General features: G+C 36.5%; 1 protein-coding gene across 1 annotated transcript in view; it reads right to left on the reverse strand.

Annotated features, from left to right (window-relative positions):
• Positions 1 to 27,573, reverse strand: part of kcnq1.2 (potassium voltage-gated channel, KQT-like subfamily, member 1.2) — a 291,253-nt gene that overhangs the window by 192,913 nt on the left and 70,767 nt on the right. Inside the window, exons 12-13 of the mRNA XM_069192074.1 lie at positions 9,113 to 9,227; positions 5,475 to 5,543 (exon numbers count right to left, since the gene is read on the reverse strand). Coding sequence (XP_069048175.1) covers positions 5,475 to 5,543; positions 9,113 to 9,227 — 184 coding nt within the window. The remainder of the gene's footprint in view (positions 1 to 5,474; positions 5,544 to 9,112; positions 9,228 to 27,573) is intronic.

The following is a 27,573-nucleotide window of genomic DNA, read 5'->3' on the forward strand; positions in this document are numbered from 1 at the left end:
CAAATTCTACTTGCTGAATTTAATTTTCATACTGCTGCAAGCTTTAATGGTTCGCTTATGTATACATTAATGGGCAGATCCTTTTTTTTGCTTATAACTTTTACCAGCAAGTGCAAGCAGGACTTGAGTTTATGCAAGTTTAATGTAATGTTAATCTAGTGTATCCCCACCTGCAGTAATGGTGCCCACTGTACTGTACCTGTACTTTACTTTGCACAGGGGAACTACAGCACTTCAATCCTCCAGTTTGTCCAGAGCCATAACTACTACTCTCTGCCTTCACCCTCCATCAAAAATAACAAACATTGTTTTACTTACACAGTATTTATAGGTTTATCTATTTTTGGTCTCCTGTCTGTCCCCCAAGCCTGTCTACACTCTAAGGGTGACAGGGCCTTTTCCTGTTGTGCTCCAAAGCTCTGGAATTCTATGCCTAAGGATGTTAGAGAGTCATCTTCCCTGAGCTAATTAGAAGCCCTCTTTAGAAGGGATTTACTTAGCTGGTTCTGAATCTCTTTCCTTCAGTGTTTCAAACCCTCAGTGTATCAGTTTAATTCTGCTATTTCCTCCCACTTTGTAGTGTATCTTGTTTTTCTGTAAAGGAGTTATATAAAATAAAGTTTTTATTATTATTATTATTATTAAATGCACCATCCACTTTGAGAACTCGAACCAATTTTAAGTTCAAACCCGCATTGCCACAAGCAGTTCATTACAACCTTGGACATTTCAACTGACAGTTCCTGCAGGGTGAACAACTCCTCGAGTTGAACTGTGCTTGTGATAAAAAGAAGTGAACGGTCCTTTCTTGAAGGCCCTGTAGACAGAGAGTAGGCATCAATTAATCCTAAGTCTAGCTTGGAAGCACAGGAACCAATTAGCAGGCCGACAAAGCAGAGCTGCAGGCGTCCCACTCGGACATTTATGAGTGTGTTAAGAAGTCACCAGAACATCTAAAAGCAGTATGAAGTAAACATAAATCTGCAATGAAGTGGGAGGAAGTGACTATGCCCCAAGTCACGAGAAGATCTCTTGACTCTGATCATGTTTAGAAAAGGTTCAAATATCATTAAAACAGGATTTCAGTGCTCCCCATCCTTGTATTTTATCTACAACCAGTTAATACAAATGATTGTTTCTCTGATATTTTGGTACTGCCCAGTGAATGAAAACAAAAATCTAATAAAATCGTTCTCTGTTTCATTTCCTCCTTTGGCAAATCCAGCGCACGTCTGAAGGCAAAGTGAACAAATCCGTTTGATGTCTAATCTGTCAGAACATCTCACTTGAACTGCATCAGACTTATTTTTATGGATGCTTTCATATCCTGCAGAAACTGCTGGAATTAATGTGACTCCAGAATAAACATTACTCTGCTCACTTAACATTTCCTCAGTGTACAGAGTCGTGCATCCTTTCCATGGGCAAATATCATGGATTAGAGAGACTTCCATTTGCGATATGATGATCTTATACAGTACTACAGTCCTGGTCTTTGCTAACAAAAATAGTTAGAAACAATACAGCAGTTAGTATAAAAATACTTTTCTTCAGATAGAAAAGCAAGCATGTTCATTTTGTTTGTCACTGTACGACAATAAAAAAGGTAAAAAGTTATTTTTCTATGTTTTGAAAATCACCGTCACAAAAGGCCAGTATGACCAGTTATAACAACACCCTGGTTATACACCGGTTATAATAATTTGTTATTCTCATCTTCTTGGCTAAAAAGATAAGGAAACTGCAATCAGTCACAACTGTGGTTTGTTTTTTGTTTTTTAAATATTCAATGTGTTGAAATGTGGCTCCCCAATTTAGAGTAAAAAACGCAATTGGAATAAAAACAGCAAATTAATGATTTGATATCAATAGGAGCACTGTGGCAACAGGATCCTTGGAATCTTATTCTGGTGGAGTTGGATGATACAGTTTACTGATCTACTATCAATTTAAAACTTCTCCTGGAGTATCTGAAAAGTAAAAACTATCGTTAATATCTTCCATGCCGCTGAAGAATTAGGGTTTAAATTTGGATGGTGGTTAGAACGAGGATCATACAGTAAGTAGAACTAGGCTTAGGAAATAAATTAGAATTAAGGTTAGGGTTATCTGGCTATTCATATACAGCTGCATGATGTTATGGATCTGTAACCAGATTAATAGGGAAAGCGATGTGAAACAGAATAGACAAAAGACAGACAGAGTAAGATCATACAGAGTATAAATTGTTGCATGCTGTAGGAATACAGTAGTATCGTGCTAGTACAAGAGGGCACAGCAGTCAAATGAAAGTCAGTGGTTACTGTATAGTTCGATATCTGTGGATCCAGGGAGAATGCATTTCATTTAGTTGTTTATATTTCTCTGAAATCTAAACTGCTGTCACAGCTACATCCCTCAGAGTCCCGTGCCACATCAGCATTCTTTATTTTTAGAGACGGGAACAATTTTAAAAGTGCTTATCAATGATGTTGTTTGTTGTTCCCAGTTGACTTCTAGCCTTCAGAAACAAATAAATTGAAGTAGTTCTAGGCTGTTATATTTGACAACAGTTTCTGGAGTGATTTAATAGAATGGATGTGTTTCACGCCTTTTATGGGCTAAAAATTCAATATCTTTTTTTGACAGTGCGTTAGCAGTGTTGCGAAACATACCTCATAATAGTTTAAATCAGTGCCAAAACCTGTAAAATTAATGAGGCCTCATATGGATTACATTTTCTAAATATCAAAACAATGAGACCAAACTTAGTTATAAAAGCATCTTAATATGATTTTTTTCCCCAATTGTAATACAGTTTGCCCTTTACAGAACAATTCCTTTTACTTCACTTATTAATCAAAGAATAATCGGTTTTTAATGGTACAAAATACGATTAGTGGTCAATTTTCTTTTGTGGGAAAGTAATGATAAAAATTAGATTTGGAAGATTCTGTTAAAAGGTTTCTTGCCGCAATGCAATAAAAAGCAGAAAATATCCCTATCTTTATCTTACAGTATGTCGCTTTTTATACAATCACTGCCGAAAGAAGAAAGGGATTAAAGCAGGTAAAAAGGGGAATATTTTAACTATTCATTTAGACTCATTTGGAAGACAAACCGTACCCATGTATTTTTCATATTTGATCTTTAAAGATAACACTTTCTTCACAGAAGATTTGCAGTTCACATCCAGTATTTTTACAAATGGATTGTGAATGTTGAATGTTTTGTTGAGATAACAATAGCATCTTGTCTGTCCTGGCAAAAGCGGTCATGATCCATCTCAAGACCAAACTACATGCACATCTATAAAGCTACAGTACATGATGAAGTCCACAATTCAACACAGCATGCAGTGACTACAACCATGAAGGTTGTGTTCTCAGTGATGCCCACAAATATTTCAAGTACTAGTTGATATCTAGATTTATGAAGGAAAAGGAGGTAAACAGTATATTTCGATCTAAAGTATTTTAATAGTCAAATGGCTTATAATTGTTTCCTCTGGTAAAGCTGTATAATAACCTAAATTTAGTTGCACAGCAGCAATGGGATCTGCTTCGATTCACTTCAGTTCTGAAATTCAAATGAGTTTAAAAAATGTTCCTCACAAGTCAAATTAAATGTTGAAAAGCAACCCATAATCTTGTCATCTTCAGGCTTTGTGAAAAAGGGCTGGTCGTGGATTATACTCAAAGGTGAGGTAGCTTATTTTATATTATCAACATTTAATTTGACTTGTGAGGACCATTTTTAAAACAGAAACCCCAAGTGTTCTCAGTAATCGTCAATACGTTTAGGTATTCTTTTACAGAACACTGCCACCTACTGTCATTAACAGGCATAACCACACACAGAGCGTAAAACTGTTGTAACTATTAATACAACATTATAACAGAAATAAATTCGGCTTCCTATTATGGTGTCATCATCTGTCTGCAAAACAACAAACAGAAAGGCTTGCTTTTCATGTCCCTGTGAAGTTAAATGGTTCTTAATAAAACAACAAAAAAAGCTGGTTTGAAAGTAGAGGAGTGGGTGTGTTCACTGACATGTTTGCTCATACAGCGCGTGGTTTACAGTTACAAAGGCAAAGCTGAGTGACAAGTTGTATCCACTTTTAATCTGCTCTCTTCTGTTGCCTTTGTTTATAAAACCAGTTACTGAGCAAAAAGTGCAGGGCAGTATCAAATATTCTGACAGAAAGAAACTGAAATGATTTGGTATCCCCATGCAAAGCACACAATGACCTTCTAAAAAAGATAAGCTATATTATCCATATCTAGACTCGGATACCTAGAGATCTGACTCAACATGGCACTTGATCATACAGGGTAGTAACACTGTCACACTAATTTAAAGCAAGGATCTTTGACCTTTAATGGACTGCCATTACACTCTCCGTTCCAGTTTCCCGACGCCGATCGAGGAGTGCGAGGATCGGGTGCCCAGGTGCAGCATCCAGGTGGATGCTGCACATTGGTGGTGGTGGAGGGGAGTCCCCATTACATGTAAAGCGCTTTGAGTGGAGTGTCCAGAAAAGCGCTATATAAGTGTAAGTAATTATTATTATTATTATTATTATTATTATTATTATTATTATTATTATTATTACCAGTGCTTCTTGAATTGCAATGAAAATAACAGATTCCAAGTTTTTGCTATCCTGTCTTAACCACACAGAGTCGTACATCGTCACCAACTTCTCAAATCCAGTCACCAACTAGAGTACATGAAACCTCAGGGTAAGCTGACAATTTTTCCAGTTTTGTCACCATTTTATTGTACTTGCAATAACAGCAATATTAATTCCTTTGCATTTTGTGGAACACTTGCAAACCAGAAGAATCCCTTAACATTTATACCTTTTATTCTTACAGTATTTTGTGGTGTTCTAGCTTATATTAACTTTTTAATTACATCCTACACTTTGCCTTTACTGTAATATATCATAGGACACAGTTACCATTTTTTCTAAATAATAGGTAAATATTCCTTCTAATATTCCAAGCAAATATATTGAACGTGACAGACATTACTCAAGAAATATTAGATATCTGGCAAAGGGCATCTAATATTTCTTTTTGACACCTGATGCAGTAATGCCAAGCAGAAGCACTGACTCCAAATACTCAGTTCATTACTTTGTAGCATGTCATTGCTGATGGAAACTTGTGTGAAAGAGGCTGAAGTATTGAAAACGAACTGAGACGGTTTTATCTCCAGCTTCTCAAAGAAATGGTGAACTAGAACCCAGAAATTGATACTGCAGCACACAGCTTGGCATGGGAAGTACTGTATGTCAAAGCCCAAAAAATGAATATTCAATTTACTGCAGGGAAAGGTTTGCACACATACAACACAAGGTTATGTAATTTAATGTTGTTACAAATCTAATGGGATATAAATAGATGTTTAAGCAATGACACTTTTTTTGATAAGCCATCGGATGATGTAAGCCAAGATAAACAAGAAATAAAACAAACAAATACCTTGTCGAATTCAACTGCTGTGTGGAGAGTGAATCCTGGATCTTTGCCATGAACGGACTTGTCAACAGACTGTAAGAGAGAAGCATTTGTCTTCCTTTAAAAAACCCGCAGTTAAGAACATGGCAAAGTTACTGAGCCTTTGTGGAATTCAGAAAACCCTTGCATACATTGGGATAAGATGATCGGTAAGGTGAGGTTCACAGTTCTGTCTTCTGCCTCGATAATAGGCATTGAGAAGCATCATGGTAAGAACTGGTTAAGTAAAAAGTTAGTTTTAGCCAGCAGAAGAACATGCCGCACTGAAAATATTAAAATAAAAGTAACAAGAAGGCTGCAAGATGGAAAAATAAAACTCAACAGCCTGCAGTAATTGCTTCCTTTTCCATTTTAATGTTTCAATTGCATTTCCCACATTACTCATTTAAAAGTTATTAGTCTATAGGAAGATAACATTATGTGTAATAAGAATGCAGACCAATTTAAATAGAGTACATTTAAGATATTAATGCATGGAAAACCATTTGTAGAAAACAAAAATGATTTTGCTAAATAAGTATTCCTCCTCTCTTGAAGAAGATCTATGGAAATATTAGTTCACCCTACAGCACTGAAAACTGTGGTTCAGTTTGTTCTTTTACTTAGTATGTATAGTTTTATCAGTATGACACTTTTCAAACTGGTATTGACTTAATTTCCTGATATTTTACTTAAAGATGTTGATATTTAGCAAATTATCAATTATGTTAACACAAAAAAAATCCAAACAGGAGGGGACCACAATTTTTATCTCTTTGATTATTAGTAGTTTATTGACCTGAGAATCTCATTAAGCTTTGTTTCAAGGCCCACACATCATTTTAACTTTTAAAAGGTTTTAAAAAAGAAAAACACAGCGTGCAAATCTGGAAGGAGGTTAAAGGATGCTCACATCCATCTTTCAGGGAGCTCAAAATATTCTTCTTATGATCCACTGCAAATAAAATTTAATATTTGTTCTAGTTAACTTGAGGTCCTGTAAAAAATAAAAGTGGTCCGACAGCTCAAACACTTAGAAAATGAAGACAACGATGCAACTGAAGCAAAATAAAGTTGGTTATCTAAAACGACTGAACAAAACAGGACCAAGAGCCCAAAGAGCTTGAGGACACAAAGATGCTTTACTCAAATCAAAGCAATTATGTGAAGAGAATAATACCTGTATACACATTAATAGATACTGTATGCTTTTTGACCATTTTAATTTTATCATGTTTAATGCATGTGATCAAGCAAAGCTTGTAAACATTTCTGCTTTATTTCATTTTCCATGATACAGCGTGTGTCTTGCTAATAGGTGTTGCTTTTATGAATGTCAGATATGCTATACATATGACCAATAATTAAAAAAATACATGTAAATTGTGAAATCGGTTAATCAAAAGTAAACATGCTACTTCTGTGATGCTAGTTCAGAGATATTCAATGGTCTTCTTTTTAACCAGATTGTTTAAAGTACTGTACAAGACATACATCTTCAGGTAATGCCACTGAAACATGTTTCATTTTCCTTTTCACACTCTTGCTGCTTTTTCTTGGCCCTCTCTCGATTGGGAAATCAAGAGCATTATAAAAACACTAAGTTGAGAAGTCAGAAGGAGGTCTACCAGAAGAAGACATTTCCCAAACATGATAGTTTCTGATTACAAGATTTGGGGGGAAATGACACAATTCTCTATATTGCACTTTACGCAAACATACAGTACTGTATGTACATACATTCATCGCAGTATCATTTAGGTTCACTTCAAGGTCATTGTTTGGCATGGAAATATAACTTCAAAAATATTACTAAGAGCAGAGAAGATGACTAATCACTGAGTTACAAATATCCTTTTTCACTAAAATACCATATTCTAAGGCTATGATGTCCTGAGGTATTGCTACAAAAGTACTGTATAATTATGAAACATATCTAACATGGTACTACATAGTACAAGAGCTTACATGCAATAATTCGGTTTCCAATATGTAGCCTACATGTTGGCTAATGTTGCCTCATGTTGCCTCTTTCATTTCCTACCCAGAGAAACCATCTTTTCTGGGTCATTTAGAGGCAGGAAATGGGACCAAATAGCAGCTAGTACTGTACTGAATATATAAATAAAAGTATATGTAAAGTATCTTTGTCTTGTGCACGGTTGATTTTGGAAGTGTCGCCCTACTATAGAACCTCTTCCCAATTCTAAAAATAGTTTATAGCTTGTCAAACACAAAAATGCCAGTTTGTTTTACACATTTTAAGGTGAATGTGTACAGTACCATGCGGCCATCAACTTTGACACCTGCAGGGTAAGCAAGGCAATATGGTCGTGTGACATTGAGAATTTTTAAAATTTTTAACTTTTTAAATTTCCAAGTACTAAAATTAGATGAGCGCAGGGCATAAGTTTGAACTTTGCAATCTGTCACAAATTTCCATCTAAAAGTAACTTTAAGAGAAACTTATTTTGCACAGGTAGGGTGCTGATAATGTCATGTTTTCAGACTGATCATTTTCGGAAATTTCTGACAGAAACCAGCCATCACTGAATCAAATATAAAATATAACAGGTCAGGTAAGACTCAAGACATTTGTTCATAATATAGCGAATAGGTCAAGAAGAAAAAGTTATACGATTCTAAAGGTTATAAGACAACACCAAAAAGCATTTGTTTTTTACAATCATAAGCATAGAGTTCTCTGTATTCTAGCCTGTAAAAATATATTATACAAAGCTAGCTCACCACAGTCAATGTTTCAGTGCACTTTAAATTGTCCATGTGTTATTCAGTAACTGAAAGAGCTAATCTGTAGCACATGTTAATCAAAGCTGTCATTCCAGAATTCAAGACTTTATACAAACTCTTAAGGCATATCCAATAAATGTGAACATACAGTACTGTAAGTCTTATAATTATGTTAAAAGTTATCCACATCTTCAAAAACAACCTCCTGCCAGCCAAAAATTATTTTTTGCTGAGTTGCTTCTGGTTATTATACTGTTTCATGTGCAGTATCTGCACTAAACAATCTATATAACAATCTTTACAGAGTTGTTATACTGTAAAGTAGATACAATATTAATAATTCACTTAATAAAATTTTCACTTTATTTGCAGTTTATTACCACCTTGAAACAGAGATACATCCCAGCAGACAGTAGAGATGCAAAGACAAATTAGCATATTGTATTAATATGCTAGAAAAATGAATTACTGTTATAGGGAATAATAATAGTTTATTAATTCACCTTGAATTTTTCTACACTCTTCTGCTAGTGCTATACTGTATACTAAGATTAATAAGTATTTAAAAAGCCTACATACTAACAAATATTACTGTTTCAGAAGAAGGATAATATTTTCTCTGACTCTGTGAATAAGCTCCTTATTGTCTTATTCCCTTCTGTTTGCTGAAATAGATCCTTATTTCAATTTTGTTACAAATTTAATTTATAAACTTCACTGAATAATGTTTTGAAATCCTTTGGATGATTTGAAAAACAAGGTGTCTATTTTATACCGCTTTTGTTTTTCAAATCTTTTGGGACTTGCAAATTAATGTGACTCACCAGTCACTCAATGGAGGGAATGTTAAAACCTCGAGAACATTTACTTACTGGGAAGCATCAGTCACAACAGGCAGTGGGATGTCTTCACCAACAAAGTCCATCTCGTCTACAAAGCTGTTTGTCCGGGAGATATCAATAGGCGGACCCTCAGGTTGTTTCTTGACTGCATTATTTTAAACAAGATGGGGGAAAATTAAAAAAAATAATACATTACCTTTCTAAAACATGTCATAAGTAAATGAGTATGAGTATGGCTCGATATGATGAGTATGAGGGTTTTTTGTAAAATATATAATTACAGAATTATACTTTTTGAACAGATTAATGTGATACACTTTTATATATTATATAAAGTTTAAAAAATCTACAAAAATTGAGAATATTAGTATGTACTGTACCTATACACTTCTACAACACTGTAACACTTTCTCACTCTCTCATCAGTCTCGAATCACACAGTGCAAACCATCACTTCTTTGAGCTCTTGAGATATGATAGTCTGAGAGATGTAGATATAACAGCAGAAAATACTCAAACTTGTATGCCATTTGTATGAAATAGCACAAAAATAATATATGGTAGAAAAATCTATACATGTGTTTTCACATACAAAGTGTGGTGCATGCAACCATACTGTAAATAGTTGATTCAGTCACAATGCAACACAAACACAATACACTGAAAGACAGAGAGACAATATGCTTTGAGAGTAATGCCTTCAGGAATGTTACAACATGAAGTCACAACAGGACGCATGATAAATGTCCACCATGTAGCAGCATTTGTTATCAGACTCAATTAATCATGTAATGACTCAGATGTGGGATTGTTACATTTGGAGCCTTATCACTCCTGCACAGCAACAGCTATGGTTGCAAACAAACTGGGCATTGTGGAAGTAAACCCTGTTTACAGCCATCACATGACTCAGAGCTTCCAATGCCCGATTCAGGCAGGGTTTCATTGGGATTCAGTACCACCAAAGGACTGCAGATTGTGAACTTGCAGATGGTGCTCCTTTATATGGGCAAATCCATTTTCAGATGAACCTTTATTCTCTGATTGATTATTGTAGAGCACATTCATATAGGAGAAACGTCAAACAGTTTGATCTTTTTAATGACTGACTGCTTTTCATAAATGAACTATGGCACATACTATGGTACTCCATCAAGATCCCTATGTTCAAGTTCATGGTGGGCACACCAGGTACTAATTCATTATGGGTACTTGACTTTTTTGTACCATGTGACCCATATCAGATGAGATTTTACCTTTAGCTAATCAGATTTCCTCCTTATTCCATATTCGTATGAGGATGGTGTGGAGGTGTAGTGCTAGTTCCTGTCCACAATGATTAAAAAGGTCAGTGAAAATTCCATCCTTTCCTCCTGCTTTGCTGTTCCTTTCATTGCTCAATTGCCCGCATTACTCCCTAACTTAGTGATGTGGGATTTAATCTAATAGACTAATCATGATGGAGGATAGCTAATAGAAAAGATCCTCAAAATGTTCCTTGGAAAAAGCATTAACTGCTTCCCTTTCCCTGATCAGGTCTTCATCTTCCTTAGGCCACCTCAAAAGGACTGGCCCTTGGGAATTTGGGCAGGTGATGAAACCTTTCCTTTGACTTGTCTGTCCACCACCTGCTCTTCAAGTTCTCCTTTGAAGCTCTGCCTTTGGCTGTGGGTGGGCCAGCTTCTTCCGCTTCGTGTTTGGGTCACTTTTCCATTAACAGTACATAGCTTTGTGCTTGTGAGCTGATCCATCCGCCTTCAGATTCTAGTGCTGGCAGAACACTTTTTTTCTGCCAAACAAGGCATTTGTGATAAGGAGAAGAAAGCAATTGAAGTTGACATTTCTAACCTTTGCTTCGCTTATGGGTAGAATAAGTGCATCCTCCTTTGGGATTTTACAAACAGTTTAATTTAACCTGACACAAATATCGCCGTTAGTTTCATTATCTGATTATAAAGTAGACTAGCATGTACCATATGATTACAATACTGACACCGATTCAACTCATAAAGTAGATTATTTTTTATGTCAAATCCAACTCCATAAATCTGACTTTCTTCCTATGATTTTCCCTGGCAGAAGCTTTAGAGCCACCACCGTGTTCCTTGAGCTGGTCTTCTCTAGTTCATCGGGTTTCGACGGAGGGAGGCGATGTAAATCTCATATCCCTGGAGCTCTTGGGCCATAAACACATTCTGGCCAGTCATGGTGTGGACAATGGCTCTCGGTCTATGGTCTATGAAGGTGTAGCATGGAATAAATCAGTCAATGACCCTCAGTCAATGAGAACCGCAGTGTTCTGTTTTTTTTTCCCACAGCAGAAGGGTGATCCCTCTTGATATGGCTATCCAGTTATATTTCATTGAAGTAGACTGTGATTAAATCACTACTTTTAAGCCTGCTTCCTGAAAGGAGTGACACTATCATGTCCCATCTCAATTCTCTTGTTTCCACACGGATTTGACAGCGGGCTGGAGATGGGAAATGCCTATGCTTGACTGTTTGAGAAAGCACTGCACACAAGCTTCCATACAAATTCTGAGAGAACAGGCTCTGAACCCATGGCATGAACACCCCGAATGACTCATTCTGCTGCAGCCTTGGTCCAAGGGGTCTTAATGGGTTATTTTTCTTCTGCCTGTACTACTAGTGAGGATGTGATTACCAGAGCCCCAGGTCTTTCACAGTAAGAGGCCTTCACAATATGCAATATGACTCCAAGACTGGAGCCACTTCTGTATATCACCCTGTCAGCATTGAGCCCACATTAATCATTGTCCAGATTTTACAAAAGGAAATCGAGGATCGTTGGTACCCAAATGCTATTCTATACTGAACATAAAAAAATTTTAATCACATATAAACTGTAAGACTAATTTAGAAAATTAACTTTTGTTGACCAGATATATGTAAATTCATTATGCTGTACCACATTGGTAAATAAAAAGGGACCTGCTGTGAAATTTCCAGGTTAGCAATGTGTGTGCCCACTTCCAAAAGCAAAACAAGTACAATATGTGTCTGTTATTTGAGTCCTAAATGCCATATTGCCCCATTGGTCAACAGGGAACAGGTCCAGTGAGTAGGGCATGCACAGCATAACTAATCTCACTGCAAGACAGACATTGTTACATCAGTGGTCTAAGGTTGTGTGGTGTCATGCTACAAGGCTGTTACATTTGGATGAACCCACAAAGAAAGCAAATGGGACACCAGAACTTGATCATTCACTGTAAATAATGAGCAGATCTACAGTAAGGTATTATTCCAATGTATCAATGGCACAAAGGCATTGTTCTCATGATAAGGGGTGCAAATCTTATATATTCAAAGCAACACAAAAACATTTAATCCATATCCAAAATCATTTCTTTCTAAGAATGCATACAGTATATTAATATATTATACATTTCTTGTTTAGTTACAGATAAAAAAGCATATTATCCTGTAAATCATGGTGTTCGTTTCTTACATACATGTATATGGGAATCCAGTAACTTCAAAATTAACAAAATCAAGATGTTACCACAGCTTCTTGCTTGGTATACTTTATCCCCTCAGATTTATACAAAAATGTACAGTATGTGCTCTTGTGCTTAATAATCTCCACATGGTAGAACATTCTGTCATGATATGAAATGTGCATGATATGAACAATTCTCAAATGACGGAAATGGTAAAATCAAGGAATTGATGCATGTAACCAAAGATCGTCTCAATTTTCAGATGATCTCGAGCAACAGTTATGTAAATATCACTTACTCAGAAAAAATAATATTGGAAAAATTGCTTTAGTGTGGTGCATAAATAGAGCTTAAAATATACTGTCAATATACTGTAAGCTTAGATGTGAATATTGAGCTCAGAAACTTTAAACATTAAATACTGAGCTGTTATTTTTGCTTCATTAATGTGTATTGCTATTTGCATAAAAAAACTGATTTTAGATTTCAATATTTTGAAAAACACAGGTTTAGAATTTAACCTAAATGTGGATTTAAAAGCTACATCTTTTTCAAAAGTCTAGATTTTGAAACATTTAAATATTTATTTCATGTGTAGATGTGGACACATGTACAGTAAATGTTTTTTTCATGCAGCTGGATAACTACGGAGAACAATAGTCATGTTTTTGAAGTCTGTCAAAAAATACAAGGGACCTGCAGGGAAAAAAGTGAAAAATGGATGCTTGTTTTTGACAAACAGTCCCGCATACAATACATAACGTTCTTGCACGTAGTGTGAAATTAGTCACTGAACTAATATTATTATATCCCCTTTGACTTAAAAACTGAGATACAAACTGTTTCAATGAGGCCCACTTTGAAAATGCCTACTTTGGAGTTGTACCTGGGGAGGAGGGACAGCTTGCAGAGTAAAGGCTTAAGGAAGACCAGGAGAGCTGTTGGCCTGTTTACAACCCGGACAGCACAGGCAGAGCCAAAGGCGCACAAAGACACGGCAGAAAAGAGAAACAAAGAACAATTGTGTTGGAAAGCAATCACTGGGATTCAACGATTTAAAAAAAACAACAGCAACATTCAATTGGGTAACAGAAGAGTGCAATGGTAACATGCTCCTGCATTAGGAAAATAATCAGTTGACAGGAAATGGGGGAAAAAAAAACATTGATAGAGGAAAAACACTGAAAGTTTCATCTTAAATGAAATTTAGAATTCTGAATTCATACACATCAACATACTGTACATTAAAAGACCTGAGGATCTTCTGGCCAAATCTACAATTCTAATTTCTGCATACATATTTTGATGCGAACCAATAAATATATAGTGAATACAGTCCTTGAAGGTTTCAATGTCAATTGTTGTATATATTAAATATATACCATATACTGTAATATATACTCTAAGATTGTAATGAAGCAAGGAGTAGGCATGGAATTGGGTGAGACTGATGATATTCATGGTACTCATTTCTGTCTTTTAATCTCTATTTTCTTCTAGTTACAGTACTGCTTTGTATATTCACTCAACACCCTGTCAATGTATCCACTCTCTAACCACCTTATCCAATACAGGTCTACAGAGTACCTGGAGCCTATTCTGGCAAGCAACAGGTGCAAGACAGGAATTACTCAACATATTATCACATAATATAGAATTCCTGAGATTAGATTTGATCTCTGATTCCTATGACAAATGTTTCTATTGACTCCTGGAGTGCATGCAAGGTAACTTCTCATAATCTGAGCTAATTAATTAGATCCATTAAGTTAAGAAAAAAAAGATCTTGCTAAGATACAGTCTCAAAACACAAAATACTAATAAATATGTGCTTGCTTCTTAATTTGCATTGAACAAAACAACTCTGTGCTGCAAATTAATTTTTACGGTTTTGTGTTCATTGAATTCATGAAAACAAAAGCTGGTGACCATGTCCATGTTGGAACTCACTGAGGTTACTGTGGTTGTGTGTGCAGATTTGAATGATGTCATAAATCATATACTACAGTACCATCCCCAACAGATCCAAGTCAAAGCAGAAGAATGCCTAGTGTGCTATCCACACCATTAAAGAAGTGTTTGATGCAAGTGTGGTAGATACAGTATATTGTGTATTTACATTCTCCTCCAGATAACTTTTTTCTTTTTAATGCTAGACATAGATTGTACTCTAGAATTATCTCTTAGTTCTTGTTGTAAATAATGCTGTAAGGACCCATGTCAGCAGTCAATCACCTACTGTATATATCCAAATATAACCAAATGAACTAAAGCAGAAGAAAATCACCCACAGTAGGGAGTTGCTTGATATGGTGTCTTTTCCACCTGTGTGTGTCCATCATCAATTGGCCTGAACTCATTATGAACCGTTTAGTCAAAAATAAAGGAACAATTTCTTTCTCCGACAAAACTCCTTCGGTATCATCCATAAACTTGATGTTTTACTACATATACCAGAACCTAGATCCTTATGATAATCCATATATTACATCACCCCCAACATTCACTCCTTATCTTTTCTACCCTTGTTTTCAGTTAGCCAGTTCTAAATCTCTTTCCTTGAATGACAAATGCTTCAACTTTGAGAATTAATCTATTACGAAGTTTTGTAAAATCCTTCTGGACATCTAAACACGTCATATCATATGCTCTGAGTGTGTCCTTTACTGTTGTTTCTGATTTTTGTTAAAATAATTCTACCTCTTCTATGTTGACTAGCTCCTACTATCTGATTGCAATATGCTGTACAGTAGGTTACACTCCTAATTTAGCTCCATATCAATTACCTGAGTGAACAGAACTCAGTAATTATTTGATTCACTTTAGTCACCATTCTTACAGAAAGGCACTGCTTGATAATTTTTTCAGTCCATTAGTAGTACGCCTGTTTTCAATGACTGAGAGGTGTCAGTGGCTTCTGGATGGGATGACAGCTCATTTCCTTGAGTATAGAATTAGAAAATTCCTCTTATCGTATTATTTCTAAAAACCTGAAGTGGGTTTCTTTTCCTTTCAGCATGGGATAAACCTTTACCTGTTCACCTATGCTGCTTGCTTGGTCTCTGAATCCACTAGTTCAACCAGTTCATGAATTTACACTCTTCATCCTATTTCTGGCAGCAATACATCTCTCTGTGCGATGTTATGTGTTCATATGTAGACAATGTACAGTATTAGACTCCTTACTCATCTGCTACCCATGATTTGAATATTTCAGTACACAACATGGGTCAATACACAAATCTGTATTACTGCTTTTACATTTTATCATAGATAACCATGGCCTGGATTCAAAAGCCAGATTGGTCAAAAGGTTTAAATATTAAGTTATTCATTTTTATTCATCTTCTCATGACATCCCCATCCATTTAAACAATTTTTTAATCAAGTGAGTGCCTGGTTGGAGTGAATTGTAAAAGTGTGTCCATCCTTTCAAATGTGCAATTTCATTGTAAAAATGAATGGACTTTCTTGCTTGATTTTTTAGCTATATGATCCCTTTCTCTTGTCATTTGGATGCTAGAATGTATCAGCTCATATCAGTGAAAGTATACAGCAATATGGGCAAATCAGCATTTCATCCAACACAATGCTCTTTGGTCTTTTTGGACCAAAGTACTAGAAGAAAGAAATAACACCCTACGTTGGATGAAAACACCCAAAAAAGGAATTTCCTCAACAGGTTTTTTTTCTGCAGGTCTGAAAGCAGACAAGTAAGACAATGCCAACCCTCTCAATTTCTTGTATGGGTTTTTCTTAATTGATCCTGAAAAATCTTCTAGTCTGAGGCTGGGAAGGGAGTGTGCAGATTTTAACCCTTTCTTTGATTCAGCTCCAATCTGCAGCTGGTTTAAGTTCTGGAAATGCCATCAGGTTTAATTTACGGAACTCTGATATCTGTATCCGTGAGCCACAGTAGTCCACAATAGGGAAAGAGGAAATGACCACATACAGTATAAAAATGAATGCTGACATTCAAATTCAGTCTGCTGAGTAAAACATTGAAGATGCTGCCAAACAACATTTATGTTCTTCGTAGCCAGTTTAGAATAAACCTGACAGTTCTTTATCTTAGCATCCACTTCAGGAAAGTCTTGTCCTGGTCTCCCCATGTAGAATTTAAAATGTTAATTTTGTTATCCTAAAACATAGATGGAATGTTGGCCCTATAATTACATCTTGCCATTTAATAGGAATGTTCACAAAATGCCAGGCATGACATCCCAATTCACTTGTTTTCCATAATCATAAACTCCTTAGGTACAGTATGTTGCTTTCTGTTTTCTAAATTGAAAGAACAAAGGGATGCACATTCTAACAAATGACTTACAGATCTCCATTTAATAATGCATGCATACAGCTCTATGGCCTAGGGACAAGGGACAAGGCTTTCTTCATACTCACATCTACTAGATTTCAGGACCAAAGAAGGATTAGCTTCAAATATACTGTATATATATTTTTTTTTCCATACAAATCTTTAGCAACTGTTAGTATTTGGGATAAGGCTTAGATTAGTATATTGTAGATAATATTTCCTGAGACGATTTAAATGTGTTTAAAAATCCTGTTGAATGATTCATCCATTTTCTAACCACCTTAACTAATACAAGGTCACTGAGCAGCCTGGGATACGTCCTGGACAGGTCGCCAGTCCATCATAGAACACACACAGACACAAGCTAAGGAACCTACCAGTATGTCTTTGGACTGAGGGAGGACAAAATGAGACCAGAAACTCCAAGCACCCCCAGAATTGAACCCAGTACTGGCTAGCATTGCTTCCTCACATTCTGTCATCATGCCACCCCTACAATGATTCATTTAACTTTTCCCCACAAAGAGTATATTTTCCTTCATTTTCATGTGGTAATGCCATTTGGGCTTAGTACTGTACCTTGTGCAATTCTGTTTCTAAGACACAATTGCTTGCTGGCAGTTGGCACTTTTAAAACAAAGACTCCAACACTGGTCTTTCAGTGCAGCAGAAGTACGTAGATATGGACAGCTGAATTCACAGCTGCTAAAACAATACTAGTACTTTGTTGAAAACCTCAACAATCCCTTCCCTGGTTTCATTAGGTTCTAGCATGTCTTGATATTAATTATATGGCGCTTTCTAGAACTTGGGTTAATGATGTTGGTTAGATGTGCAGTAAAGGCTTAGAGAGCTCTGGTGCAGACACGTTTGTGTCTTTGTCACATTGTGCTTGTACTATTTCATGATTTTACTGCTCATGTCCATTGGGAGGAAACGTAGAGGAGAAGCAGCAGGAAATATTTCTGGGGTGAGAAACAAGATCCATAAAAATGTGATTGCAAACAGGTGAAGGTGAGCACTGCAAATTATAAATCAGAACGTGTAAAGTATATAATGTGCCATAATCTGATTAACTATGCTTCGACCTAAAAGGGTATCTGAAAATTTTAGATGAATGCATAATGAAAAGAGTGATCTTTTACAAGCCATACAGTGATAAAACATACACATGGTTAAGAAATGAGAAGACACAAATCAGCACATCAAGAACTAATGGACAATCAAATATTTAATTAGAGAATTAACCTTAAATGGCCTGGTATATGGGTATGTTTCATAGCTTAAAATATAGTATGAGCAAGGCAAATTAAAATAGAATATTCAATTCAGACACTGAATTACTACGAAAGCGGAATGCAGTACTTCTGAAAGAACGTGCCCAGATTCCCTTTAAAAGTAGACTGAAGCACGTCCATTGTTTAGCAGAGGAACTGAAACATTTTGAGCGATTATTTTCACCCCAGCAAAGACAATAGTCTTTGGATTTTTAATAAAGTTTGTTTTACACAGTTGAGTCAGGAAGCATAAGTTATGCTGGGCCGTGGCTTTCTGAAAAGAGTGAAACAAGAGGAGAGAAAAGCAACCAGTACATCCTCCAGTTTTCATTCAGCAAAAGGGGTTATCGGCTGTAAAAACAAAACTGGCTTATTAATATCTTCCCTGCTTGTAAAAACAGGTTGGTTTGGAAGCTAGGCAATGAAAACAAGAGGCCTAACCAAAGAAGAGAGCCAGAGAAAGGCCATTCAGAAACTTTCAGACAGGAAGCCAGACAGATAAGCAATGTGATTACAGGGACTTTGACTAATTGAAACAACGCTGGGTTTATTTCTGACCAGTGGAGTTCCACAAAACTTGCTTATCACCAAAACCCCAATTAATCCCCCCCCCCCCCCAACCCCAAATTTGTCTATGTTAAGAGAAAAGAAAACAATTTTGATGTAATGTAAAGAGCCAAATGTCCATGCGTTGTGAAGGAGCTGGGTTTGCTTCCAGAATAATACAGTTCACAACAAACTAGCTCTGTAATTAATGTGCTGTCTGTGCCTAAAAATGGGTTAATGAGGGATAAATGTGAATACTCGATTCATTGGAAAGTTAAAACTGAAGAGGTTTATATGTGTATGTATGTGTACACTTGCTGAACCTTAAAGCTGAATGAAGCCAGCTGCATAAGACAATGTTTTCAAGGATGGAAAGATTGAAAATATACTATTTGGCCTTTTTGAGATTTTTGAAAGATACTTTACAGCTTGTAGAATTAATTGGGTCCCAAGTTTAAATTTCAAAACATCCTTTTTACAGAAAAATACCTCTGTACATATTTTAGGTTACTAATGTATGGTTGTTGATTTATTCAGATACACCCTTGATAGCATTCAAATTATGGCATCAATATAATGAACGTTTTTGAGCGGCTCATAGCCTATTTCTTGTCTGAAATGTACTTGGACTCATTCTAGTTTGCCTAGACAGCGAACAAGTCAGTGAATGATGCAGTCTTCCTGGATATCCCATGATCTATTTCAACATCTAAAAAGAACTTGGTGGGTCTGCCCAGATCCTATTTCTTGACTATACTTCTGATTTTAACACACTCATCCCTCTCAATCAGACTCTGTTGTTTGCTACTGGATTTCCTTTCTGATAGGAAGCAGGTGGTAAAGCTGAACGATACTCTAAGTCTCTCTCCCAGAGCACAGGTGCTCCTCAGGTTGTGTCTTATCAGCTTTCCTTTACTCTCCGTTCACAAATGACAGCTTTCACACTCAAAACTTTGACTTACACAGTCAAAATGTCCCCTTCATAGGCCTCATCATAAACAACAAGTCAGTATGCAGGAATGGAGCTGATTTAGTTGAATGGTGCCGCCTCACCAATCTAGAACTATGCATGTCAGGAAAAAAATCTTCTTTAAAATCTTCTTGGACTTTAGGCAAAGCAAGAGACCACTCTCACCACTAGTCATTGATGGTCAGGTTGCAGAGGTGGTGGAGAATTTTAAGTTCCTGGCCACCAACACATAAAACATAAGAGTCACATAAAGTCACCACAACAGTACAGTATGTGATAAATATAAATGTAATGGGGGGACTACGTTTACATACATTCATTTAGTAGTTTTATTGCAGAGTGGAAAAATGACTTCTTATAAATGTTTTTTATTTGAACTTGATACTCTATACTGTCTGCCTGATGGGAGTATTATGAATTGAGAATAAAGTGGATGTGTCGCAGAGCTGGGGCTGCTGTATCCCAATTATTTTTCCTGCCATTTTCACAATCCTGGACAGTTCGGTTTTGCTTTTCAACCCCAGGTTTCCCACACCAAACTGTCATGTTAAATGCCAGGATGCTTTCAACAAACCTTTTATATGCCATCTCTAGGACATGTTGACTAACATTAAAGTTAATGAGTCTTTGAATTAAAAAACATCCTCTGATTTGTTTTTTTTAATGCTGTCTATATTCTCCATATAATAATAATTAATAATTGCTTACACTTATATAGAGCTTTTCTGGACACTTTACTCAAAGCACTTTACAGGTAATGGGGACTCCCCTCCACCACCAATGTGCAGCCCCACCTGGATGATGAGACAGCAGCCATAGTGCGCCAGAACGCTCACTACACATCAGCTATCAGTGGGGAGGAGAGCAGAGTAATTAAGCAAATTCATAAATGGGGATTATTAGGAGGCCATGATTGGTAAGGGCCAATGGAAAATTTGGCCAGGATACAACCCCACTCTTTTCAAGAAATGCCATGGGATTTTTAACAGCCCCACTGAAGCTAAGCAGGTGTGAGCCTGGTCAGTACCTGGATAGGAGACCTCCTGGGAAAAACTAAGGTTGCTGCTGGAAGAGGTGTTAGTGGGGCCAGCAGGGGGCGCTCACCCTGCAGTCTATATGGGTCCTAATGCCCCAGTATAGTGATGGGGACACTATACTGTTAAAAGGTGCTGTCCTTCAGATGAGATGTAAAACTGAGGTCCTGACTCTGTGGTCATTAAAAATCCCAGGGCATTTCTCAAAAAGAGTGGGGGTGTATCCTGGCCAAATTTCCCATTTGCCCTTACCAATCATGGCCTCCTAATAATTCCTATCTATGAACTGGCTTCATTACTCTGTTCTCCACTAATAGATGGTGTGTGGTGAGCGTACTGGTGCACTATGGCTAACATTGCATCATCCAGGTGGGGCTGCACATTACACTATAAGTGTAAGCAATTATTGTTATAAACCCTACACAACCCTACAGATAGAAGGAGGTTTTCTATTATTGGGTTTATGTTGTTTATTTCTATTACCTGAAGAAGGCTCCACGGCCAAAACGTTGCGTTTTCTTTCTTCTCTTTTCAGCATGGAAAAAACCTATTACTTGTTCCTTTACAGCCTACGCATGCTGATGCAGCTACCCACCTGAACTATTTCTATTATATGGCTTTAATTGTATAAGCTCTCCAAACCAAATTCCATGCAACTGGTTGTTATGGCAATAAAGAATTGAACCTGAACTTGAGTGCAGAATCAAACTACAAGCAAGGATTCTAATTGCAGTATTCTGTCTCTTCAAGGATTAATATAACATTCATTACTACAGTACATACTGTATGGGACAAATGCTTTCTATTGGGACTAAAAGTACCTAACCTTTACCTTAGGGAACATCACCAGTTTTATCATTGTAATAATCTGTATAAACAAACAAGAGGACTTCTAGAAGTGTCTGTTTCTCGTTGTCCTCTTCCATTTTCTCAGAGGAAATAACCATGTGACAGCTTTCAATGTAGGACAATGTTAAAGCACATAAAAATGTAGCGCAAGGGCTAGCTTGAGACAGAAGTGTTTTCCATACAAAGGCAATGAGAAAAAGCGAACTTCTTTCCAATTTTTCTCAAGCTCTTTATTGTTTCTGACCAAGTTCACATCATTACCACAATTCTTTATTTGCAACTTCGTCCTGTGAGGTCTATAAAGATCATGACATGTTTACAAAGGTAGCCAGTGTCGTGGCTAAATGCTCCCATAGGTTTGAATAATATGACCTAACCTAAATTTCAGCGTGAGCATTCTTTTTTGTGAACAAGAGAACTTGAGGCAAATTTTCTTCAAACCATTTTTGGACATTCCCTATTCCTACATGTCAAGCAGGAGCTCTATGAAGTCAAATCAAGGATAGTCTGTGGTGAAACAAGTCTTTTTATAGTTACTCTTAAATGTCATAAATGGCATAGAATAAAGGAAATAGGTGAGTGTGTTATTTCAGTCTCGTCACAACACCCTAGACTTTTTTGTCCTTTGCAATTAAGCAATGCCATTAAAAAACAATTAAATGCAATCACACACTGTACACACTGTCACCCTGAAGTAATTTACACTAGAGAACACAAAAAAACAACAAAAGAATGTGTATATCTCATAGTCAGATTATGGATTGAAACTGCTGTCTCTCAACACACAGCTCTTACAAACAGCACACATTCTACCACTAAAAAGCCAGCCCCCAAAAATGTTTTTTAAAGGATCTTAGGAATCCTCAATATTTATCTTAACAGTGCTAACATGCACTAATAAAGATGCTGCTTATTTACATTCTTCTCAAGGATCAATAATTTGATTTGTTATAAATATAGAGTATACAGCAGTCATTAGAGTCCAAATGCAAAATTCGAACACTAAATAACTGCAAATAAGGAAAAACAAACCAAACTGACACTTGGCTTTCTGAGCATTATTATAAAGATTATAATAATTATTATAATAAGGATTATTCTAGTATTTTCTGTCTGTATCAGGTTCACAGCTTGATTAAGAGAGATTAAGGCCCACCCCTGCAAGGCAATAACACAGATGAAAATCAATGCAAATGCTTGTTTGAGGAGATTGGAAAAAAAATTGGGTTAGCTAACAGCAGCTTGCCTAAGGTAAAAATCCATTCTGAAATGTAAAAGCTTTTTTTCCATTCATCAAATGCCCGGTAGGTTACACAGTGTAATAATTTAAAAAAAAAAGACAAGCAAAATAGGTATTGAATGATTAATGCAAAGAATCATCATTTGTGGGTTTATGGGATTTTTGTTTGGTTTCCAAAAAGGAATTACTGCATTATAAGAACACTTGCAAACACATCTAGTGCATTTGGACATAAAACTGTCATTTCTCTCAAAGCTCAGCACGGCAATAAAAAAACCCACTAAACTAACTTACCTGGCATTTTATTGCATAAGTCTCTGTAACTGTGAAGGTCAAGACATCGCTCCATTTACCCTCCAGCAATTTCAGAAGTTTGCTTGTTGTTTCAGGTTAATTAGGTTGGTAAACACAGCTTACACACACAGATATACCAGCTACCTCTATATGGAAAATACTTGACAAAATTATTTCATGTTGTGATTTTGTTCGAAGTTCAAAGACACTGAGGCATGTGTTCCTCCCCATTATCTCTGAAACCTGCTTTGTACTTCCAATTAAATAGCAAATGAGACACCATTTTGTCTTCCCATAACACTTTCACTCACTCAGACCAGCTTCCAATGAAGCCATTATTTTTACCATTATGCAGTTTGAAAGGAAAAAACTCATAAAAAGAACTTATTAATCATCAAATTCCTCACACAGGATTCATTTGGCAGCCAGTTGGTTTTACAGGGGAAACTCAAGGGATATAAGCTCATGCTCACAGTTGGGAAGTTAAATATATCATTATTCTCAAGTAACAAGAATGAGTAACGCAATTATACAGCGAATGTTTACTTTCAAGGAGGAAGCATGATCTCCATGATAACAAAAGAAAACGAGGGAAAGTTTGTTTTTTTTCATTTTGTAAACGGTAATAATGAAGGCGTGTATTCAGTGGTTTTACATTACATGGAGTTTTGTGAAATCTAATGCAATTTAGTAATGCTGTGTCATGTTTGATTATATATCCTGAACTGTGAGAAAATTCTACTAAAGGGCCGGTCCTCTGCGAGTTACAGAACAAGAGATTAGTGGCAGGGAAATGTGAACTCAGGTCCCTATTGTTTTAAGAGATCCCATAATGCTATCGCAGAAGGACCACAAAAAGAAGAGTATTTCTCGTTGTGTCACCCAGTTGATCAACAGTTTCTTCCCAGAAGAGATCGCAATCTAACTTGTGAGAAAAGCCCAAGTTCTTTACATTGACTTTGTCAACGCCTTTAAGGAGGGGTATCAGACTTAATTACTGAAGAGCCAAGGATCATCTTGTGTTTGTTTAACAAAGATTTATCCCAGTGCCCATATACACCAAACAGTGTCTGGGGCACTTTACACGGTAAAAACAAAACCACACAGAAACAAGAAAATAAAATCCAAATAACTTTAAAGCGAAATAAAGTAAAGACATAGATTAAAATTTTTGAAAAATGACACAAGGAAGGTACTAATTAAAAGCCAAAGGAAAAGATTTGTCTTGATAGTAGATTTAAAAACCTTAAAAGGGTTTACAGGGGTGAGGTCCACAATTGTGGAGGTGGCTGAAAGTGTGCACTCCAAGCCACTATGAAAAGATGTACAGTACCTCAGCAGAGCGTAACCTAAAGGAGTGAGGAGAAATGTTCGGTATTGCTGGTTTTCAATGCGTAGGGATTTCAAAGTTAAGTGTAAAATTTTGTTCTAAATGCACCGGATAAAGGGGAGCCAGTTGTACAAGAAAAAGTACAACTGTTTGTGTTATTTGTTTAATCATATTGTGTTTATTATTTTGGCTTAGGAAAATAACCAGTTTGATCACTGTCATGATTCGTATAAGCAAACAACAGGACTTGTTTCTTGTTTATCTCTTTCATTTTCTTGGAAGAAACAACCTTGTGCCAGCTATCAATGTGGGACAATGCTCCAATACATAAAAACACAAAGGCTAGCTTGAGACAGGAGGGCTTTTCACAAAGACAAACAAAAATCAAACTTCTTTCAAGTTTCTCATCAGCTCTTTAGTGTTTCTGGATAGGTGCCAATCACTACTGCAAGTCTTTACTTGCAGGTGTCCTGAGTGGTCATTAAAGATCTCATGGCATGTTGGCAAGAGTAGGAGTATTAAACAAAATGGCCCACTGTACATAACATTCCCCTTCAATTCAGCTGATGCCATTTCTATCTTTTCTACTTGCTGTGTCTTGGTTCCTGTACAGCTATTGCACATCTCCCACATAAGAGCTGTATGTCACTGAAGGATAACTGGGTCCCCTTCTATACTTAAATTGTTTCGTGATCTTTTGAGATATGCACCACACAACAAAAATCTTGCTAAATACTATTAATAATTCCTTACACTTAAATACTGTAGCACTCGCAATATCTAGACACTCCACTTAAAGCTCGTCAGAGGTAATGGGGACTCCCCTCCACCACTACCAATGGTATTCGACAGCAGTGTGCCAGTATGCTCACCAAACACGAGCTGTCAGTGGGGAGGAGAACAGAGTAATGAAGCCTGTTCATGAATTGGAAGTGTTAGGAAGTCATGATTTGTCAAGGTAAGTAAAAATACAGCCAGGACACCAGGGTTCCACCCTTACTCCTTTTGAGGAATGCCCTGGGATTTTTAATAGCCACAGAAAGTCAGGACTCCAGTTTTACATCTCATCCGAAGGACAGCACCTTTTTTTATAAAAGTATTCCCATCACTATATTGGAGCATTAGGACCCAATAGGACAGCAGGGTGAGCGCTCCCTACTGGTCTCTTCCGGAAGCAATCTTAGCTTTCTGAGGTCTCCCATCCAGGTACGGGCCAGGCGCACACCTGTTTAGCTTCAGTGGGGCTGCCAGCTGTGAGTTGCAAGGTGATATGGGTGCATGCAAAGAGCATTCTTTAAGAGAAAATGAAGGCTCCTAAAGTTCTGAATGCCAAGAATACACTTACACATTTTGCTAAGAAACATTTTCCATGAACATTTAACTACAGTACTTTTCTAGCTCACCTACATATCATCGGGGGTAGCTTGAATTTACAGTCGAGCTTAACACTCCTTCATTTCATAGTCCCAGATGGTCAATTTCCAGATTTCTTGAGTCACTTTCTGTTAATGTAACTGGTTCTTACAAATGATTTGTTAATCACTTACAAGACTTACTGTACAGTTCCCTTTTGGGAACTCTGCACTTTTTAATTCAGACTTAACATGTACAGAATATTTTTATGACATTTTGCATGGAAACATTTTTTTCCTTTGTTTTAAATACTGTTGCTACTTCTTTGGTGTTTTATTATTTTTCATCTGTTTATTCTTGTTATGCATTTTGTAAACAATTATGAACATAAAGATTCAATTATTTCCGCCTGTCAGTGTAAGACATTCTTTGGGCCTGAGAATGTATCTTGTTACTCTTCTCTGAATCTATTAAAGAGAAAAAAAACATCTTTGTTGTATTAGGGTGACCAAAAAATGCTAAATTAAGTTTTACTAGTGCCTTTAACTGTATATTGTTAACATACTGTAACATTCTATTTGTAACAAGACTTGTAATAGCTTTTCCATCTCAGTGTTTCTTATTTCACACATACAATTTATGCTACTTGTGTTTAATATTCTTCAATGGTGACCATAAAATATATCTTTTTTTTACTCAGTTTTGAATTTCATTTCATTCTTTTTGAAAGTTTTAGTAACCTATGAATACCAACGCTTCCTTCCTTTGGTACAATTGGTAGAATACCAAAAAAACATGGATATTTGTTGTCTAGTACTGTACCTGTAACACATGCTTATTCTTGGTTAATATTTAATAGATAAAGAAATTTCCTTCTTTGGTTAACACAGGTGAATCTGTGCTGCCAAGCATTCTCCACTAAATCAATATTTAATATATTGTATCACATTCTGTTTCACTTCTCCCCTTTCTCATTTCCTCATAGTATGCTGTCCTAACTCTGTAAACCTTTGTATTGGACTCTGCCTGTAAATATTCAAATGTTGATAATAATAATTCCCTAATCATTCTCACAGCTTCGTTTTTCTCACCACAATGAACTACCAATTGAAAAAACTTTCTGCATGTCACTGTTCCTTTTTTTGTAGCAATCCTCATGCAACAGCTAATGGATTTTAGAAGGATATTACTTTAATTTGGCATGGGCCAGGTTCTTATTTTCTGTTGTTTGGGTCAGGTTTTAACATTTCCTTTTTGTTCTTTGAAGCTGGGGATCTCGGCAGGTCACGCGTTATTGTGATATTTCAAAGTGTGCGCCAGGTTCCATGCCTGTAGGACAGAAGAACAATTCACTGTGCCAACCATTGTAGGGAATGGTTCATATCCCAGCCTATAAAAACACAGCTGTCTGATTGTGAAAGGGAGGGGGCGATAGGGGATTGCCCCATATTTGAATTCCTCCCTATGATACCAGAACATTCTATTTTCCACTACAATACGAAATGCGATGCTTTACATGTGTTTTTTATTTATTGTTATTGTTTTAATTGCCGTACTCTCTGACCTTAGAAAAGAATTTTAGCCTGTTATTTTATAGGTCTGGCTGACACATCAGCGTATTCTTGCTGCCAAAATCAAAGGGCTTGTGTACAGAATATAGTTCCCCCTCATCGTTAACGATTATAATTTTGAGGATAAAAATCTTCCACTGATAGAGCTGATTTTTAGATTTATTACACTTTCATAATTTTATTTAGTACATTCCCAGAATTATTTAACCTATGGGCACATGATCACGTTTCATAGACTGAGATAC

Source organism: Lepisosteus oculatus, chromosome 7 (genome assembly GCF_040954835.1).
Source record: "Lepisosteus oculatus isolate fLepOcu1 chromosome 7, fLepOcu1.hap2, whole genome shotgun sequence".
Lineage (NCBI taxonomy): Eukaryota > Metazoa > Chordata > Actinopteri > Semionotiformes > Lepisosteidae > Lepisosteus > Lepisosteus oculatus.